This window comes from Nuphar pumila, chromosome 9, assembly GCF_984573655.1.
Source record: "Nuphar pumila chromosome 9, dmNupPumi1.hap1.1, whole genome shotgun sequence".
In the NCBI taxonomy this organism is placed as follows: domain Eukaryota; kingdom Viridiplantae; phylum Streptophyta; class Magnoliopsida; order Nymphaeales; family Nymphaeaceae; genus Nuphar; species Nuphar pumila.
In genome coordinates this window covers 2329640-2349433 of record NC_143257.1, presented here as the reverse complement: position 1 = coordinate 2349433, position 19794 = coordinate 2329640, and the positions used below count along the sequence as shown (strand labels likewise).

The 19794-nt window shown below is 41.3% G+C and overlaps 2 protein-coding genes across 2 annotated transcripts; both read right to left on the bottom strand.

Moving 5' to 3' along the window:
- Nucleotides 1-6918: 6918 nt before the first annotated feature.
- Nucleotides 6919-7868, bottom strand: MEE60 (maternal effect embryo arrest 60). The gene has a single exon (XM_090016778.1). It carries the CDS (start codon nucleotides 7753-7755, stop codon nucleotides 7192-7194), a length of 564 nt encoding a protein of 187 aa, XP_089872904.1. The 5' UTR covers nucleotides 7756-7868; the 3' UTR covers nucleotides 6919-7191.
- A 6350-nt stretch (nucleotides 7869-14218) lies between these two features.
- Nucleotides 14219-17024, bottom strand: LOC149828189 (rop guanine nucleotide exchange factor 7-like). The gene is made up of 7 exons (XM_090018127.1): nucleotides 16526-17024; nucleotides 16141-16257; nucleotides 15875-16029; nucleotides 15595-15669; nucleotides 15220-15510; nucleotides 14767-15123; nucleotides 14219-14674 (listed from the first exon to the last, which is right to left on the bottom strand). The coding sequence occupies exons 1-7, from the start codon at nucleotides 17022-17024 to the stop codon at nucleotides 14219-14221; spliced, it is 1950 nt and encodes a 649-aa protein (XP_089874253.1).
- Nucleotides 17025-19794: the final 2770 nt, after the last annotated feature.

Here is a 19794-nt window from a genome sequence, read left to right as displayed (position 1 = left end):
ATATATATATATATATAGAGAGAGAGAGAGAGAGAGAGAGAGAGAGAGTTGAACATATTAGGCCTCATTTCTCGTTCTGCCCCATTATGCCCTATAGGTTTTAAGTGGTTTATGATAGATCTGAACCATTAGATATGTTTAGCATGATCGATTTGGTGGGAATAGACTCTTGGATCATGTTTTTTGACCAAAAACATGTTTTTATGAGCCGGGAAAAACTGGTACCTTCATAGCCATTGATTTTGGATCACCGGAAAAATCTGTATAAATGTTAGATTCCGGCTATCCAAAAGCTGGTTCCCACTAAACAAAACCTATAGATCACATCTACAGTGTTAGACGTGAGAAAAAATACTTAAAAGTATGATTTTTGAAGGGGCCTAACGAAAAAGGGGGCCTAAGGAACACGTTACTATATATATATATATATATATATATATATATATATATATATATATATATATATATATATATAGAGAGAGAGAGAGAGAGAGAGAGAGAGAGAGAGAGAGAGAGAGTATGATTTTGTTTTCCTTCGTTTTCCTTGGTCTTGTGTTTTTGAAGTTCGAGGTTTGATTTATGGCTCTTTAGACACGGGAGCATTGTATATCAATTACATGCTACCTTTTGCACGGTGCCTAGACAAAAGGGGTTTTCTACTCTCCATCTCGATTTTGAGGAGAATGACCGTTGTGTCTTCCCTTAATTTGGTAGGTGGAGACATTTGATCTGTAATCGTTTTTTCTTATGTTCTTTGTGGTCCTTGTGTATTTTCTTAGTGTTTATCTGGAAGGTACATAGTCAATTTTGAATTTTAGTGTGTGCCTGAGACTCATGATCATGTAAGAGGAGAGGCTAATTTGATTTTATATTTGAGTGTTTTGGCAATCGTTGCTTGGATTTTCATAGTATGTTCTATCTGATAAGACTTGGCTGGGTCTATGTAATGTTTAACCAAGTTGTCTTGACATGGTCCATTCAAGGGATACTTGGTGCAGTCCCGCTGGCAACATGTCCGGATTCCACCAAACTTTCATTAATTCCTAGTTTCAGCTTACCTACAGTCAGGTGGATTTGTGAAAGAATTGGCTTGCTTGGTTAGTTCAAGACTTTTCTGGTCTTAAGCATGATGCTATGGGGTTGATCTTGTTTGTATGGTTGGCTAAATGGTTGGGAATAGGGTAGGATTGGCAAACCGGCATTCATATGTTAAGCGTGTAACTGTGTCTTAATGATGTTTTTGATTCATAGTGTAGGAAATCTAGTGACTCAGGAATTGACTTCTCCGGTGTTGACTCATAATTTCAGGGGACAACTTGGTGACTGGGCTAGGTTTTATTAACTTTTAATTTTTACATAAGAATAGTTCATTAATTATCATATAAATAGCAAAAAAAATACATGATTAGTTGTAAAATAAAGAAATAATTCAAACAATCATGCTAAGCTAAAAACTAAGCTACATTTACTCATTTAATAATGAGAATTCAAACTTCAGCGAGTGTCTAACTGTATATTGTTTGACATACATCATGACTAGCTATCAAGATCAACGACCAAAACAAAAATCAACAAAAATAACCATTAAACTTCACAATTAAGAATACCAATTGATAACATCACAATTTAGAAAAAAAAAACACCTGCAAAATAAATTATCCTATAATATATATACAATCTTTTGGAAGGGCTCTTACTTCAAAGTGACTGAACCCACTTTCTTCCAATGTTCAGTGCCTCTTTATTTCTAATGTGTTTTTTCTTCTTCTAATTATTGCTCTCCATTTTCAATGTATGCTGCCTCTCTATTTGTAACATCGGCTCACCTACCTATTTACATAGAGCTTTTCGCGAGCCTTACCCTCTCTTTTTTCTCTAGCATTGATTCACCTACCTATTTTTCTACAGCTTCATTCAAGCCTCTCTCTCTCTCTTTCTCTCGAGCACTACAAGATACAACCTATCTCTTGGTTTTCTCAGGATTCGGCATGGAAAAATGGTTAATGATGAGGTTATTAGGATTCTTAATGGCAAGAGAAACTAGGAAAAGCTGGATGTTTTCCTTTTCTAAATTTCCCCTCTCTCTCTCTAAGAAGGAGGAGGAGGAGGAGGAGAAGTAGTTTCACTTGATATCATTCAAACCATAAACATCTTCGCCACCAACATTCAAAAATTAAGTTTCATTCATGACAAGATAATAGCGATCATGATTATTTTTATGTACAACTTGTTCCTCTCCTATTTCCTTTTTATCACCTATGACAAATATGTTATGGCCTGTAGTTGACGTATCTCCAAACACTTGACATAACTTATCATACAAGTTGAAGTCATTCATCCTACGAGCTTTGGGACGTGCTTACAATAAAGACAAGTATTTTAATTTATGATACTGAGTTTAAGATAAATGAACTAATTATATTTATCGTGCATGCATAGCTTTACGAATGCCCTCCAAACACTACCTTCAACAACTATTTTTTTTCTTCTTCGTTCAATCCAAAACCAGATATATTCCGCATTAGATGCATCAATTCATGATGAACTCTCAAAGTTTTCATCTTATTTCTTAATTTGGCAATTGCAAATTATGGGCCAAACATATCTATAATTTCTTTTTCTGATTATTTTTCAATCTTGGTCATAAAAAACCTTGCATTTTTTACAATCATGTAATTGTTGTTCAATCAAATAGTCAAAAAAGTTTTCGTCTAAGGTCTGATTCTAAACGGGATTTTTCTTTTTGTCTTGCTGCATACTATACTTCGATTGTGTATCCATACAATCAAAATTTTCTGTATTTGTTCTTTCCCGTGACTACAATATGTAAACAAGCACAAAAATACATACAAACACTATAGGAACACCTGTTTGGCTCGCAGAATTATGTTTTTGACAGTGAAGCTCATTAGAATCTCATTTTTGGTGAGTTCCATTCCGTAGTTGCAGGATTTTTGCAACACGTATATATATATATATATATATATATATATATATATATATATATATATATATATATATATATATATATCCATCGTTCTCGTAGTTGTAGCAGTGAGCCCCTATTTTAATGATTTTTTCCCAGCATGGTAGAGCTGGCCAAAGTGGTACACTGGCGAGCTCCCCCTTGGCTACGCTTCCTTAGGATTGAAAGCAAAAAGAAAAAAAATGACTGAAATAGGGACCCTTGAGTAAGAGCCCCCATTTGGTTGCAGGGAGGGCAATGGAGCTCCTCGAATCGATTCTGGCGAGCTCCCCCCTTTGGGCAGCCAAGGATGCTCACTGTCTTTCCCTTATTCAGTGGCTAATGGAGTATGCCGAAATGGGCAAGCTCCACCCCCCCTCAGCAGCCAAGGTGGCTTGCCGTCCCTCACCATCGTAATCATGGAACCACCCTCCGGTAGTTTTGCATCAACCAGGAAAAGACAAAAAACAATTGTACCATCGTAATCATGGAACCACCCTCAGATGACTGCTTTTGCTTCCTCCCTAGTAGAAGAGGAAGGAGATGAATGTTAGGGTTCTCCCCAACATTCACCTCTGACGTCTTTTTGGCATAACCCGTGAACCACGAGTGTGATTTGAAAGCCCCACCTGTGAAATTCAAAATCTCACGGGCTGAAGTGATGAGACCCAAATCTCATGTTTGGTTGGACATGAGATTTGGGGCCATATGAGAATCACTCTCATTCAAATGAGAGAGTGATTCTCGTGGGGCACAACCAAACATGCCTTGAGAGATTTTGAAGACAATCAAACTGAAGCTGGCTGCATCATCCGAGGCTAAGATTGTGGAGGAAATGAAATTAAAGCATTCTCTGCTGCACAAGGAGAAGGCCGAGGCACGTTCATTTTAAGGGATTGCTGGGGTTGAATGTATATAGCAAGTGAATTATGTAGTTAGTCTTTTGTCTCTGCTGTAGGGTGACTCCTCATCACCTGAAACTCATCTATATTATGTCGCCTATCGTATGCTCTTGAATGAATGATTTTTCTTTCAAAAAATAATTGTAATCACATTCAGGAGTAAATGAATCACAGACTCCTATACAAGACAACATGCCTATGTATGCATGTTCTTTTTGGTTTCATGATGGCTTAAAGCTGAGTTATTTTTCAGACATTGCATGACTGTGAAGAGACTGTCTCAATTCCGGGAAAAAAGTCTCAATGGGCATATTACAGCAGACGCCAAGAATTGCATTGACAAGTTTCAAAAGGATGTTAAGTCTTGGATGGCTGATGACATGCACACCAATGATGTTTTGAAGGATCTGTTGGAGCCACTTGAGGCCATAAATAGTCTCAACTCAGGCAAAGTATGCTGGTTCTGTTTTAATTACATTGATACTGACTGTTTGTTGGCTCTGATTTTCTTGCTTGGATAATGCCATCACTTATCTGCTTCTATACAGGGAGGTAACAAGCATCAGACTTCTCGTATCCTATGGAAAAGTGAAAGATGTACTCTCTGATCTGGGCTTGATGGCACCATCAGTTTCTGAAGTATTCAATAAGTTTCACTGGTAGAAGGTTGGATGCCTTCTCTTTGTGAAGGATTGCATTTTATTGTTCGAAATAAAAACAGGTTTTGCAGCAAGAGACAGCGCTGAATAGAGCACAGCTAACAGAAGAGCAATTACTTCAGCGTGTTGAAGAAAGGACAACAACAAGAAAGAACAAGGAATATGAAAAATCTGACAAAATCAGGAACGACTTGTCCAGGCTTGGGATAGGCCTCATAGATAATGCCGCCAAGGGAATACTCTGGATACCTGTTGTGCCACCTTTTTTAATATTTACACCGAGAAACGGCTTCCAGGATCAGACCTGGCCGCTCTCGCTTTGCCTGTCTTATTTATGATCGCTGGCAGCATAAAATAACGTGGGCTTACCCCTTGCCCCCCAGGGAGTCGCCACGCTTAGCTTGGGGAAGAGGTGTCACCCATGGGATTTGAATCTAAACTGCCTGCCTAACGGCCTAGGCCCCCATCTCACTGTGCCAAAAAACCCTTTTGGGGGCACCTATTGTGCCACCTGAAAAGTAGGAATCTGTTTCCTAAATACTCACGTCTCTTCAAGAGCCAGTAATTTCTTTTCAAGTGCTTCTACAAGACTAGAAAATCGATGGCTCAAAATTTTTGTAAATATTGAAGCATTCCAAAATCGTCAGGATGCTTGGTTTGGTATGCATTTGCTGTAAAGTGGCCAGGAATAAGGTATTATTGCACCCCCCATGATTCTAGGTGCAACATAGAATCAACTGTTCGGTTTCAGCACAAGGGAAAAACACAATTAGCATTTTGTGTTAAAACTCTTTGATTGGTTCCTTGCTTCACTTAAAGAGACAAAACAGTAGAATTTTATGTGTATTAGTTGTAACAGATCTTCCTGTAATATGTTGCTTATTGTAGAAGCAAGCTGTGCCAACTCCTAGGCATCACCAAATTCCCATTTTATTTCACTCACCACTCTTCGATGAGTAGCTTTTCGTGTGAAAAACCTTCATTCACCACTGCATTCTCGTATGGAAAACATGTGTCACTTTAGGATATTGGAAGCAAGAAAAATTCTCACAGGTATGAGAAGTTTTGATATGATAACTTTTTTAACAAACAACAATAACTACGCCTTCATCCCAAAATAATTGGGGTCGGCGATATGAACCCAAAAAGAAAATCATTTTGGGTTTTCTACGTGAATCCTTCTCCTCCAATTATTTTTATCCAATGCCATGTTCTCGGTGAGGTTCAAAGCATTCATATCCTTTCCTATTACCTCCATTCATGTTTTCTTAAACCTACCTCGACCTCTTGTAACTAATATATTTTTTTATTTCTCCATCCTTTTAACTGATGCATCATTGGGCCTTTACCGAATATGTCCAAACTACCGTAAACAATTCTTTCATCTTATTTTCAATGGGTGCAACGCCTACCTTCTTATGTATCTCTTCATTCCGAATCTTATCTTTTATTGTATTTTTACACATCCATCTTAGTGTACGCATTTCAGTTACACTCATTTTTTGAATATGATATTTCTTGGCAACCCAACATTTCATACCATATAGTAAAGCGAGCCTAATAGTCGTCCTATAAAACTTTCTCTTCAATCGCAATGGCATTTTACGATCAGACAACACTCTAGTTGCACTTTTTCATTTCATCCGCCCAACCTTTATCTTATGATTTACATCTTTATCAATTTCTTCATACTTTTGAATAATATATCCTAAATATTTGAAACAATCATCCATCGGTATTTCTTGCTCACCAAGCTTCAGTACACTTCCATCACTATTTCGTACATTCCCATCACTATTTAGTTGCTTACTAAACTGACATTCCATGTATTTTGTCCTACTCTTACTCAACTTAAAACCTCTTGCTTTCAAAGTTAAAAAAAATTGCCATTGAGGAGTTTTGATATGATAATTTTTCTAAATGAAAATTTTCATAGCATGAGAAAAACAAAATATAAAATGTGAAAAAATGAGAGCCCTGAAAATGGTGATGGGTGGGTAAGAGAAAGATAAAGATAGACGGGCTCTTTTTGTGGGCTTCCAAGAAATTAGAAAAATCAAATGTTGTGGCAATTCAAGGGGCACCGGAACTGAGGCACCGGAACAGATCGTAAGGTTTCTTTGTAATATGGCAATAAATATCAAGGAATTTTCAATATTAAATCCGTGAAAAACCTAACAAAACAAATCATTCCCCACTACCCATCGTATTACAACAACAACAACTACGCCATCGTATTACAAGATTAAAAAAACCCACTTTGAAACAGAATCAATTCTAATGACTTCTACAGATTTTTTATTCTGATAATATCATTCATGGAGTCCCTCAAAAAATTGGGATAAATATTGAAGCTTCAAAATCAAAGAGCAGATGGACTTTTTGCACCAAGTAGAATTGAAAACGTTACGAACGATGCAATTAAATGTCCGTTAAAAACACTTGTTAGCAGACTAATCTTACAGCATCTTCACGAATCAAACAACACGGGGAGAAGAGAAAGGGAAAGAAAACGATCGGGTTACCATTTATGAACCATAAACCCTAACCCTAACCCTAACGCTAGGAAGAAAGGAAGCGCGATTCCGATCGGAAGGAGAGAAGCGAAGGAGAACCTCAATTCGCCGGACGAGAAGATCGGAGCCCGCCGAACCGACCGACGATCTCACCGGAGGAACGCGTTGAGGATGATGACGACGTAGATGAGGAGCGCGGCGGGGACGAGGATGACGAGCGGCACGACAGCGCTCATCGTCCAGAATCCGCGGCAGGAGAGGGCGCCGAGCTTGATCTGGACGACGTTGACGAGGGCGAGCATGAGGAAGGCGCAGCCGCTCACGGAGCCGACGGCGCAGACGAGCATGCCTGCTCGGAGGACCGTCTTGTTGACGTGAGTGAGGATGCCACCTCCGTCGCCGTGACGGTGATCGGTGGCGTGGTTCTCCGAGAGGCGGACGGCCTGCTTTAGGCTCTGCGCCACTACGCTGGAGAAGAGGAAGGAGGCGAAGGCGAAGACGTGGAAGGAGACGAGGCCCTCGGCGACGGATCGGCCGGGGACGCAGGCTGGGTCTCCGACGAGGGAGGTGGAGCCGTCAGCGGGGTTCCAGGCGAGGCCGATGAAGACGGCGAGGGTGAAGAGGGAGTTGACGTTGATGATGCCGTCGAGCGCCGTCACGTGGATGCTCGTCGCCGATCTCGGCATCTTCCCCTCTGTGCTACTCATCATCATCTCTCTCTCTCTCTCTCAGAGAATGCAGAGAGGGAGTGTGGGTCTCTGAGATCTGGTTTTGCACTTCTGGGGGCTAAGGGTTGGAGGGGGCAACGCGATTCCCGGACTCCACTTCTACCAAAAGCAGGAAAATATGACGTGACAGGAAGTGAAATGATATCCAGTAAAGCGGGATTCGTTTTGGAAGCGATGGCAGAAGCGCGAAGAAAACTAGAGAGAAAGGAGAAGCCAAAAACAATAAATATTAACATGAAAAACATAAAATAAAGAAAAAACTGAGGAGAAAACGATGGGAAAAAAATGAGCAAGAAACGAAAGAAAAGTGAATTGTGATGTGAGTGAAAAACGAGTTTCCCCAAGTCTATCGCTTCCGGCCTCGAAAGCGCGCTTCAGGTAACTATGATTTGGATAGTGGCATTAGACAAAGGAATGGTTACCGCTTGGCTTGGTGATTTCCTACCTTGGGCTGGTAGTTGGGTTCTTGGTTGTTGGTGTATTCCTCTTTTGGTGTTGAATTTTACCTGCCACTGTGTTCTTGGTTGTTGTTATTCTTCTGTTGGAGTTGAATTTTACCTGCCACTGGGTTCTTGTTGTGCTTGCGTCTATTGACTCCATATTCACTATTTAGTATGTGTTTTCAATTTCAAGTTTTAAACTTGGATAATTTCCTAATACAAACCCACCTTTTGCCTCATATTTCATGTCAGGTACCAAATTTTCTGAAATTCCTCACATGGACTCGACTTTACCTGACAATGGTCAAATAGAGACCAGCCCTGACCTATTCCTAAACTCAGACACTTAACCTGAGTTAAGTATCCTAAAATGTTGAAAGTACCCTTTGTTGCTTATCTTTCTCCATTGGTCGTTACTCCTTATTGTGTTCAGCCTATTTTCTTTCTCCATGGTCCATGTTCAGTTTTTGTTTACAGTTCTTAGGTTTCTCACATATCCATTTCCTTTTCCCATGGTCTCAATGCTCTGCTTTCATTTTCCCAACGTCTCTACCACTCTCCCATCATCTTCCTAAGGCTGCCATGGTACTGCCTCTCTCTTTCCCTGTCTACAGTCTATGTAGGATATTCGGGTTCACATATTTTATTGGATCATTTGAGATGCATATTAATTAGTTTGGATAATTTTTTATTATTTTGGGTCATTGTAATGAATATTGGATTTTAATACTTGATTTATATGGTACGGAATGTTGGGCTGCCAAAAGACATCATATTCAAAAAATGAGTGTAGCTGAGATGCAGATGCTTAGATGGATGTGTGAAAATACAATAAAAGATAAGATTCGGAACGAGGAGATACGTAAGAAGGTAGGTGTTGCACCCATTGAAAATAAGATGCGAGAGAATCGTTTACGATGGTTTGGACATATTCGGCGAAGGCCTAATGATGCTCCAGTTAGAAGGTTGGAGAAATGGGAAAATATATTAGTTAAAAGAGGTCGGGGTAGGCCTAGGAAGACTTGGATGGAGATGATAAGAAAAGATATGAATGCTTTGAACCTCACCGAGGACATGGCATTGGATAGAAATGGTTGGAGGAAAAGGATTCATGTGGAAGACCCGAAATGAATTTCTTTTTTGGTTCATATCGCTGACCCCAATTGTTTTGGGATGAAGGCGTAGTTGTTGTTGATCTATATCGTCTTTTAGTAGTTTAGGAGAATTAGGATTTGCTTTCTTAATTGGTGTTTATTAATAATAGTAGATTGAGATTATTAGGTTTGGATTTTTTTTTCTATAAATATAGGGAAGGCCTAAGAGATTAGACAATTCAAAGCTCATAAAGATAATGAAATCAGCTAATTTTCAGATTATTTGATTTATTTTCTGTTTTGCATTAATTATCTTTAATTTTCAACAATTTCTTTGTATTTCTCATATTTTCAGATCTATTTTGATTTTTTAGACAATTGGCAGTTGATTTGAATTTATCATAAATCGAGCCTTATCGGTTTACATCAGATATTGTGGCTGAAAGTGGACCACACCTAAATCTTGCGAAGCAAGGACTTGGGGAAGCCCCCACGCCCCCCATTAAATGTTTTATATTGTTGTGCTAATGGGTTAAATAAATTTTAGCAAGCCACTATAATAGTTGAATCCAATTTAACGTTTTATATTGTACCAAATTCAGAAACATACTTAAGATCTTCAAATAAACTTAATTGTGCAGCAACAATCAAGGGTTTTAATTTTTAAAGCATGATTATGCATATCAGATCTCAAACCCAATTATAATGCATATCCAATCCGCCTTAGATCTCACTTTAAAATTCCAAATTTAGTAACAAAATGCCACCTTTGTAATATTGGGTCCGTTGAAAGGAGTTAAGCCCATTCATTTTCAGGAAGAAAAAAGTTGTATTAAACTCAAATTTGAACCAAATTCACTATAACACTTAATTGATTCCAACCTTGATCCTTATGAACCCAAATATATTTGTTATTAATCCGACTGAAATTCATAGACATGTGATCGGGGTCATCCAATTTTGGATCTGGTTTTCGAAGACTGGTTGTTCTTTAACATTTAGATCCAACTTGTATCTTACAATAAAGTTCCATATCCGGTTAAAAAACGAGAACCTGCGACACATGATCCATTCACAACAAGTTACACCTATTAGACCCAAGGGGTTTGGCATAGTGGGATGGGGCCTAGATGGCCAGTCTAGGTTCAAATCCCATGGGCGTCACCCCCTGGACAAGCTGAAGCTTGGTGACTGTTTGGGGTTGAGGGGTAAGCCCTTGGAGTTTTACGCTGACATGAACAGAGACCATAAGTACGGCAGGCTGAGTCAATGCGGCTAGGTCTCTGCTCCTAGAACGGCTACCAGCGCCTATCAATGAGAAGTCAGCTATAGGCTCTGGCTTCTGGAATGAATAAATCAATCCCTCAGCCTATTGCTTGTTGCTTGTTGCTCTCCAAAGCCCGAGCTCAAGTATCCTTAGATACTTGAGCGAAAGGCAACTGCGTAGCCGATACACCAGCTGCACCCCCGTGGATGGCTAGAGTTGAGGTGAAGCCAAGTAGGTAGGAGTCACAAGGGGACGACCCCTGTGGACCCTTATAACTTAGTCAACAAAAAAGCCTAGGCCCAAAGGCCTAGTCAATCAAGCTGAAGCGAGGCCTCCAAGCATAAGCTAAAAAAAATGCAACAAATTTTTTTGATAGTGCAACCCTTTGACTCAGCCTACTGGCTAAGTCTCTACTCCTGAAACGATTTCTTTGAGTGAACAAAAAAAAAAAAAACAAGTCACACCTATTGATTTTCATTGAAAAATTGGGTTGGATCCAGGGTTCTAACCCAAACATGAATACAATGGTTATTTGGTTCCAATTTGGGTCTAGGGTTTGACCAAATTTGAATATATATGCTATCCAGAATTGTGATATGAGTCAGATCCGTTTGGCACCTGAGCATAACCACAAAGGCAGGTTAAAAAAGTAATTATCGTAATTTGCATGTGCATCAAAGGACAATTATAGGTTTTTAGTAGGTAAGGGCAAAAAAAGAAATTATCTAACTTTTATAAGTTTTCGACTGTTCGCTTTGACTGAGATTAACTCAAGGTCTCTATTTGACTATTGTTAGAAAAAGTTGGGTCCATATCAGAAAAAGTTGAAGCTCTGTTTTGGAAACCTTACATTGGAAGAAAACACAGCTTTCCTATGTATTTTTTGAAAGGCAAGCTGGGGTTAGGCAGACCCCCACCTAGGGATGGCAGTGGGGCGGGGCGGGGGACAAGGTCTCCACCCCCGCTCCAAGATTAGAACCTCCATCCCTGCCTCCATCCCTGGCGGGGATGGATTTTAACCTTCACCCCCGCCTTCATCCCCGTTTCATGTCCTCCATCCCCGGTTCAAAAGGGGATGAGGCAGGGCGGGGCGGGGAAAAGTGGCAGGGAAAGGGCGGGGCAAAGATCGTGGCGGGGACGGGGTGGGGCGGGGAAAAGGGTACGTCCATCCCCGAATGGGCATGGATTTTAACCTTCGTCCCTGCCTCCATCCCCGTTTCATACCCTTCATCCCCGGTCCAAACGGGGCGAGGCGGGGTGGGGCCCCGCTTTCCCCCGGTCCACTGCCATCCCTACCCCCACCAGTTACACAACATACCATTGGGTTTTGAACTTGCAAGGTCCCAACACATGGTGACGGGCACTAACAGCTCCTACCAAACAAGTGAAACCCTGTTGGTGTCAGTTTTCTCTTGTTGTGAACGACAGCAAGTTGACAAGGCATTACAAGTTCAAAACCCACAGGTGGCATCCCTTGCTAGAAGTTCAAAGCTGAACCTCAAAGGTTTCACCAACTAGAGGTCAACCAATGTGCGGTTGGTGATGGGTTTTCGCCTCGGATAATCTTAAAAAAAAAAATCAATGGATGCAATACGCACTTGTCAAATGAAAGGGAGAAAGAAGTGTAAAGGCATGTTTGCTTGCATTTCATGTAATTCAAAATTCATATGTAGTTCCAACTCATGTGATTCTAAATGGTATGATTTTAAATCACAAGGTGGACAACTTAGTTTGGATATCACATGAGAAGCGAGTAAAATGGCCTTAAGTGTGATTTTGAATCCCATTATCTCATTTTTTTCATGTTTGCTTGCAAGTGATGCGGCCCGGAAACGATTCCCATTTGGGGCCAAGCAAACATGCTCGTGTATGTCATGAACCCATTGGAAATTTCAGCGAAAGTTGGAGAACTATGCATTCTTCCCAAGTACAGTATGCATTCCTCTCTGGGAGTTCAATGGCTCAGGAGAGATCCAGTTTCATTGGAATTCTAAGTTAACTATCCCAAGGGGGGTTGGCGTAGTGGGGTGGGGTCTTGGCTGTTAGACGGGCAGTCAAGGTTCGATTCTCATGAGCGTCGCCCCTCTGCTCAAACCAATGCCTAAGATAGGCCCCGGGACCAGGGGCCCTAGCCTTGGAGTTTTACGTTGCCAGTGCGGCCAGGTCTTTGTGCCGGGTGTGGTTTCTTTGGGTTATAAAAAAAAAAAAAATTATAAATTTGCAAAAAACAGTATTTGAATGGTTAACAAAAAAGATTTTGATGGAAGTTTCGGGAAAGCATCCATCATATTCGAGCATGTGGTAGCACATGCCAGAGGACACTAGCCAGAGTAGTGTAAAGTGGTTGGAAGCTTACCTTCACAAGGGGTTGTCCTCCAACCCATTGACACAGCTTAAACTTGTAGTAAAATCGTCATTTGCACAAGGACACTAAGGGTGTGTTTGATTGATTAATGCAGATCTAAGATCCAAGGTATTTTAATTGGAGATCCTCATATCTCTAGTTCGCCACCCCTCCTCCAAATCGGATTTAAATCCATCGATTTGGCAGAGTTTTGGCCTTACACTAGCATCTCCAAACCCGGTTGCATGGAGGTTGGATCAAGGCATGGCCCCCCATGCCTCAATCCATGAAATCTCGGTTCTCCTCAGAGATCTGAGGCAATCAAACACACCCTCAACGTACTGAGACATATTTTGGCCGTGGATAACCAAAGCCAGCCAAGTCTATAATTGCAAGGCAATAATCTATAGCATGTATATTTTGAAAGTTGAAGCAATCGACCAACGAATAGGGAAATTCCCTAAGTTCTCATCATAGTCCCAAATCTCATTAACAGGATTTTCTTGGCAAAGTAAACTCTTGAGATAAATTGAAAAAAATTGTCTTTTCGAAAAATCTTGAGAAAATCAGTATATTTAACTTTTGAAATATAGATAAAAAGTATAGAAGTGATAAAACATGATATTTTCAAAATAAGTGATATTTCGACTGTCACATTTTTTCGTGGAATATAATATCGGTTTTTTGGAAATCTCACCATAAAACCGGGTGATTTAAAAAAAATAACCGATATTTGAATAATTTAAAGCATTCGACTATCAAATCTGATGAACACTGGATGTTATCATGTTTAGCCATGATTTTAGTGCCTGACCACCAAAAAGTATGCCCACACTTTTGGCTTTAAGAGTCGCTGGCTGAGAACACAAGCAGCATCAATTGCAACCTTTAATTGTGTTCATCATGGAGAGCTTACAATATGCATAGAGATTCGGATCATGATGTAAGCAGGATCATGCTACTCAGTTCTTAGTTTTAGGTCTAATCAAGAATTCCAAATTCCCATACACATGAGAAATGAGATATAGGACTTCCAAAATATAAAGAAATACAATGTTAAGTAATTGATCAATCAATTGGAAATGGATAAGAATTTGAGTAAACTCTGATCTATTTGATTATCAAAATCAAGCAATACACAGCTATATGTACAATGCTTAATCCTGTTAATGACAGTCCACAACCTCCTCCAACACCAACTGCACCGTTTAGATGATGAATTCACATCTTCTATAGACTGTTTACAATTCTCAAATTCCATAATGGGGAACAGGGGAAGCAAACCATAAGAGCCAGTCATTGTTTATGAGCCACGAGATGTTGGACCAACTGCCTCCTTCCTTCTCCCCATGTTCTCACTTTTACCAGTGATCGAACTGGCGACAGTGGCAGGGTTGTTCTTCCGCTTGACATCAGCACCAAGATAATCTGTCAAAACCTTCTTCACACCAAACCCGCGAGAGGGGGGCTTGCCTTTTATGAACGGGGTGTTGGCTCCCCTTGCAGGGCTGACTAGTGGCACCAGCGAGAAGCTCGGAGTTGTGAAAGCAGTTGCATATGGCGTAGAAGATACAGGCACAGAGTAGGGCAGTGTGACTCTCTTATGTGCTATGACGCTTACTGCAGGTACAGATGAGAGCTGATCAGCATGTTTGGTTATGTCATCCACATAGAGGAGATCATCAATCCGACTTATGATGTTGAATGCTAGACTCTCTAAAACTCTAGAGTAGCTCTCTAGAATGGATTGCCCAACATCCTGCAAGTAATATTTTGAAATTGCTAACAATCAATATCTATATTCTTATTGAGACTAAAATATAAATCATGGGTAGTAGAAAATATGAGAACCTTGTTACACTGAATTTTGCTCATGTCCAGGGTAGTCTGCGAAAGACCAGGGAACCTCTGTTTCAAGCAAAGCAAGAGGCTCTCAGCTCTTCCTGCAAGTACTTCTCTTTTATCTGCATCCAACATTAGGTCCCTAACCATCTCCCATGAAGATCTTGAATTAGAGCGATTGGTGGCGACCATAGGCTTTGTGTTTGATCGCCTTCTCCATACATAGATTGACGCCTCAACGCCATTTGCAATTTCAAGAGCTTGGTGCTCAGAAGACAAGTCCAGGAAATCAAGAAGGCATTCAGGAGAGAATTGGTCTGAAGTGATATACCTGTGCATTACATCTCCTAAACTTGACCTTCCATTCTGATAAAAAAAAAAACATCTTAAAAGGACACTTTAACATGTTTTCACGTGTAGAAAAAGAAACTGGAAAAGGACTCATTAGATGATAACTTATACCTTCGGAAGAGATTCCAGGTAGCTTTCAGGAACCTCCATTTCTGATAAAGTATTGCTGTTTATAGCCATGACTGCTTTAAGTATTTGATTTGTGCATTCACGTTTATGTTGCAATTGCGTCCTTGATTTCTCATGGAGGCCACACGGAGGAACCCTAGGAACGGGTAGCCACCATTTATCCTCATGGCGCATGCCAGGTCTTCGAAAAGACCTGGCACTATCAGTGTCAGGTGCTACAATACCTTGATCAACATACCAGAACTCGGTGTCGCTAAAACTGTCCAGTATTTCCTGTTGCACTAAAGGCTTTTAGAACAGATACCTTTAAGTGGGAGGATAAGGAACAGAGACAAAGAAGGTTTGCTGAGATCTTACAAGCAACATATTGTCAAGTTTCCTCAAAGCAGGAAGATTAATATAAAGATCTGAACGTGGCCTGCATGCCATTACCTAATTCACACAAACAATTGTTTAATCTAGCAACCACAGAAGGTAGAAAAATAATAATGACAAATTAGAGGTTTAGCTGTAAACATAAACAATGTAATGTCCGAATAAGGCACTTTAGCAGAAAAAGTAGTTGGATGCTCCTGTTCTTCACCCAAGACAAATATTATAAAGAGGAAAATTGATGAACTTCCGGAAATTTAACTACCTCCAGCTTAGTTCCATCAGGAAATGTTTGCCAGGAAGGGATTAGTTCAACAATGTGATCGCTAACACAGGTTAGGTATTCCATTTCTCTGCGCCACATTGATTTCTTCTCAGGAGGCAGGGGTTCTAATCTCCACAGTTGCCCAAAAATAGTGGCTACAGGAAGGAAATTCAATAGAATTCAAATAAAAAATGAGAAAAAGAGGAGCTCCAGTACAACTTTAGAAGCCCCCAATATTTTTTTCATAAAAAGAAAGAAGAGATTACCATAGAGATTGGTAATGGCATTTGAGATAGCCAGAGCAGTACATGCACCCTTGCCACAGCCTGACATGTCTTCCCCGAGCAACAATTTTGAAAATCTCTCTTTCATCATCTCAATTTCTTCAAAAAGAAAAAGATTAGGAAAACATATTATGCTTCAATAAGCAATCAATTGGACCTTTAGTTATGCCATATCCTAACACAACACATTGACCAAAACGCAATGCTGAAGGTTTAAACTCTAAACCAGATTTGTTTCTTTTCACCGTTGAATTGTAACATCTAAGCAACACATTGCCATGCATGGAGCCAGCTTTTGCAGAAATGGGTACTCGCCATTTTCTACAAAATAAAAAAGAAAATCACAAAATACAAAAAACTCTATTACCTGAAAAATTCTCATCAATCTTCTCTTTCTTCTCTTCTGAAACATTGGTGTTCTCTTTCTCTCCACCATCAACCGGGCAACTCTTTTCATCGCTCTTCCCAAATGGCCAGCCCGTAGGAGGCGATTCCTCCGAGCTACTCTGCTCCTCGGTTGTCCCACAACATGTGAAACCCTCAGAACTACACCCACTCTCTCTGGACTCCTCGCTTCCATCAGCCGCAGGCCCAGCCATCCCTTGCTCGATCTCTCCCTTCTTTTCTATAGGCCCTTCCATTCCAGGAACAGGGTATCTCAGCAAACCACTCTCACCCACCTTCTGAAGGCCAGCAGAGACGAACCTACCGACGATGACACAGTTCCTTCTCGATGGGCAACCACTGCGGCAAGCAAAAACTCTAAGAAGTCTCGCTACCCAGAAGCCGAAACTCGGAGCTGCGTTTTGATCAAGAGCCCTGTAGAAGACCAATGCTGAGCGACCATCGAAGGGGCATCTATCCATATGACGGACACCATCTCTCACACTCTAACAGATAGGCGCGTTTCTGGTATTTATATGCAGAATCGAGGGAGAATGCAACGGATGGTAGCAGCTTGAAGTAAAGGGTATCATAAAAAGAAAAGGAAAAAGAGGTAAAAGGAATCTCTCTCTCTCTCTCTCTCTCTCTCTCTCTCTCTAACACATGATTTGCAAGGGTGAGGAGCCTATTTCTTGAACGGTACAGTCAGGGTTCATGAGAGAGATAACTGCATGAGCCGCGCCCCTCAACCTGCCTTCTCAAGTCATTACTGTAAACCATCACAACGATCATAATTTTTGAAGCACAGATATGAGGTTGGTTTTTCCCATTCAACATGACCAACAAGCACTTGACACTTACTCCAAAGAGTTAGTGTAGGTTCAAATCCCATGGGTAGGGATGGCAGTGGACCGGGGGGAAGTGGGGCCCGCCCCCTTTGAACCGGGGATGAAGGGTATGAGGCGGGGACGAAGGTTAAAATCCATCCCCGTCCGGGGGTGGAGGCGGGGATGGACGTGCACTTTTCCCCGCCCCGCCCCGTCCCTGCCTCATCCCCGCCCCGACCACTTTTCCCGGCAATATCCCCGCCCCGCCCCCCCTCATCCCCGTTTGAACCGGGGATGGAGGACATGAAACGGGGATGGAGGATAAAATCCATTCCCCGCCGGGGATGGAGGCAGGGGTGGAGGATAAAATCTTGAGGCGGGGCGGGGGTGGAGACCTTGTCCCCCGCCCCGCCCCACTGTCATCCCTACTTGGGGGTGAGGGTGCTAGCCCCAGCATTTTACATCTCCGAGATGAAAGCATTGTCTCCAGTCCCCCACGCAGTTTTCGAAAGCAAAATATTAAAAAAAACACTACTCTTTTTGGATAAGCCTTTCATGGAAGGAGAAGGAAGCTTGGAATGACAACGTATGTGATTCACCCTGCTAGAGTGATGATGTTGGTGCTCTTAAGCACAAAATATTTTTTTCGAAAGGCAAGTTAGGGTTAGGCAGACCCCGGTTATACAACTATACCATTGGGATTTGAACTTGCAACATCCCAACACAAGGTGACGTGCACTAGCTACTCCTACCAGACAAGCGGAGCCCTGCTTGGTCTTAAGCACAAAATATGCAAAGGTGTTAATAGGGGTTCCAACATGAAAGCTGTAACTTGGCTAGCTTTAGGAGTCTTGGTCACTGGACTTGGTGCAGATGTACCCAATGTCTATCTGCTTGTATTGACAAATTATCCTAAAATAGAGCCATTAATAAGCCCATTTATCCGATCCTGAGCCATATTTATTATAACAGGTGCAACTTCATGGGTCTGACATTTTTGGTTCCTTATTTTTCATGCATATTTTCACATTTTCCACTCATTTTTGGATAATCCAAGGGAACCCCCATCACCTACCGCACTGCACAACCAAGAGTACACCCAGGTTCGACCTTGCCGCAAGCGATGCCACCTGTGGGTTTCGAGATTGTGACGTCCCATCGACTGGGTGACATTCACAAGTTGCCCCTAGCAGATGAGCAGAGCCCTTGTGGGCTACATTTTTCACTCATATTGTAACGAGATAAAGACTTGCATAAATAGGTTTCATTTTCATTTTTCAAGCACTAAAACGATGATAACAATCATTGGCGCCAGCATGAATGTATAAAAAAGCTCAGCTTGTCTGGTAGGATCAGCTAGAGCACTTCACATTGTGTTGGGACGTTGCTAGTTCGAATCCCAGTGGTATCGTTGTATAACTGGTAGGGGTCTGCCCTAACCCCAGCTTGCCAATAAAAAAAAAACCCATTAATTTGTGCATGTAAAGCTACTTGATAGGAGCAATGGTTAAGCTTCCTTGAATACCAACTTAAAAATTCATGTTTACATCAGACTAACTGCATTTATTATTCTTTTAAGAGGAAAAGCATTTAAACTTCCAAATGTTTTTTCTATGATGAATAAATAGCATAAAAATTCCATTGTTCAGTAAAGTCCTCAAAGAGACTCCTGTAAGCTAAGCAACAATGGATGGTTTTTAGTATGATTAAATGGAAGTGGGGACCACTATCATGTGTTCATAATGGGTCCCACCGCCAAAACAAATCCAACTTGGTGGTGGTTAATGGTCCATGGAGGGGATGTTGGTTGTGATCCTTCTATCGTTTCTGCTCCTCCTGTCCTTTTCTTCCATTAAAAGGCTTAAGCTTATTGTCAAAAGTATGTGGCCTAGAGAGTTTGACGGGTAGGTTCAAATCTCATAAGCATCACCCCCTGCTTAAGCCGAAGCTTGGCAACTCCTTGGGGTCGAGGGGTAAGCCCTTGGAGTTTTATGCTGACAGGACAGTGATAGTAGGGGTGGCAATTGGGTCAGGTCGGGTCGGCGGGTCAAAATACCTTAACACAAACACGTTAAACGGGTAGGGTCAACACGACAAGATTACACGACACGGCGGCCCGTTTATTAAACGTGTCGACCCAATAACATAGACACGATAACCGACCCGAGTAACCCAAATAATCTGTCTAACTGCAGGGCTACCCGCGTTGCCGAAACTAAGCCACTGTAGGAGGTGGGAAACCCTCACCACATTGCTTTGTTGAGAAGGAGCCGTGAGAGGCAACGACTGAGAAGGACATCCTCGTCATCGTCGCTCCTCTGAGCTGAAGAGGGTTCGGTCTATCTTGTTCACTGGAGATCACCCGCAGCTCCAACTGCTCTTCTCCCTCTCTCTCATTTTCTCATAGAAACGAAAAGGGGAACCC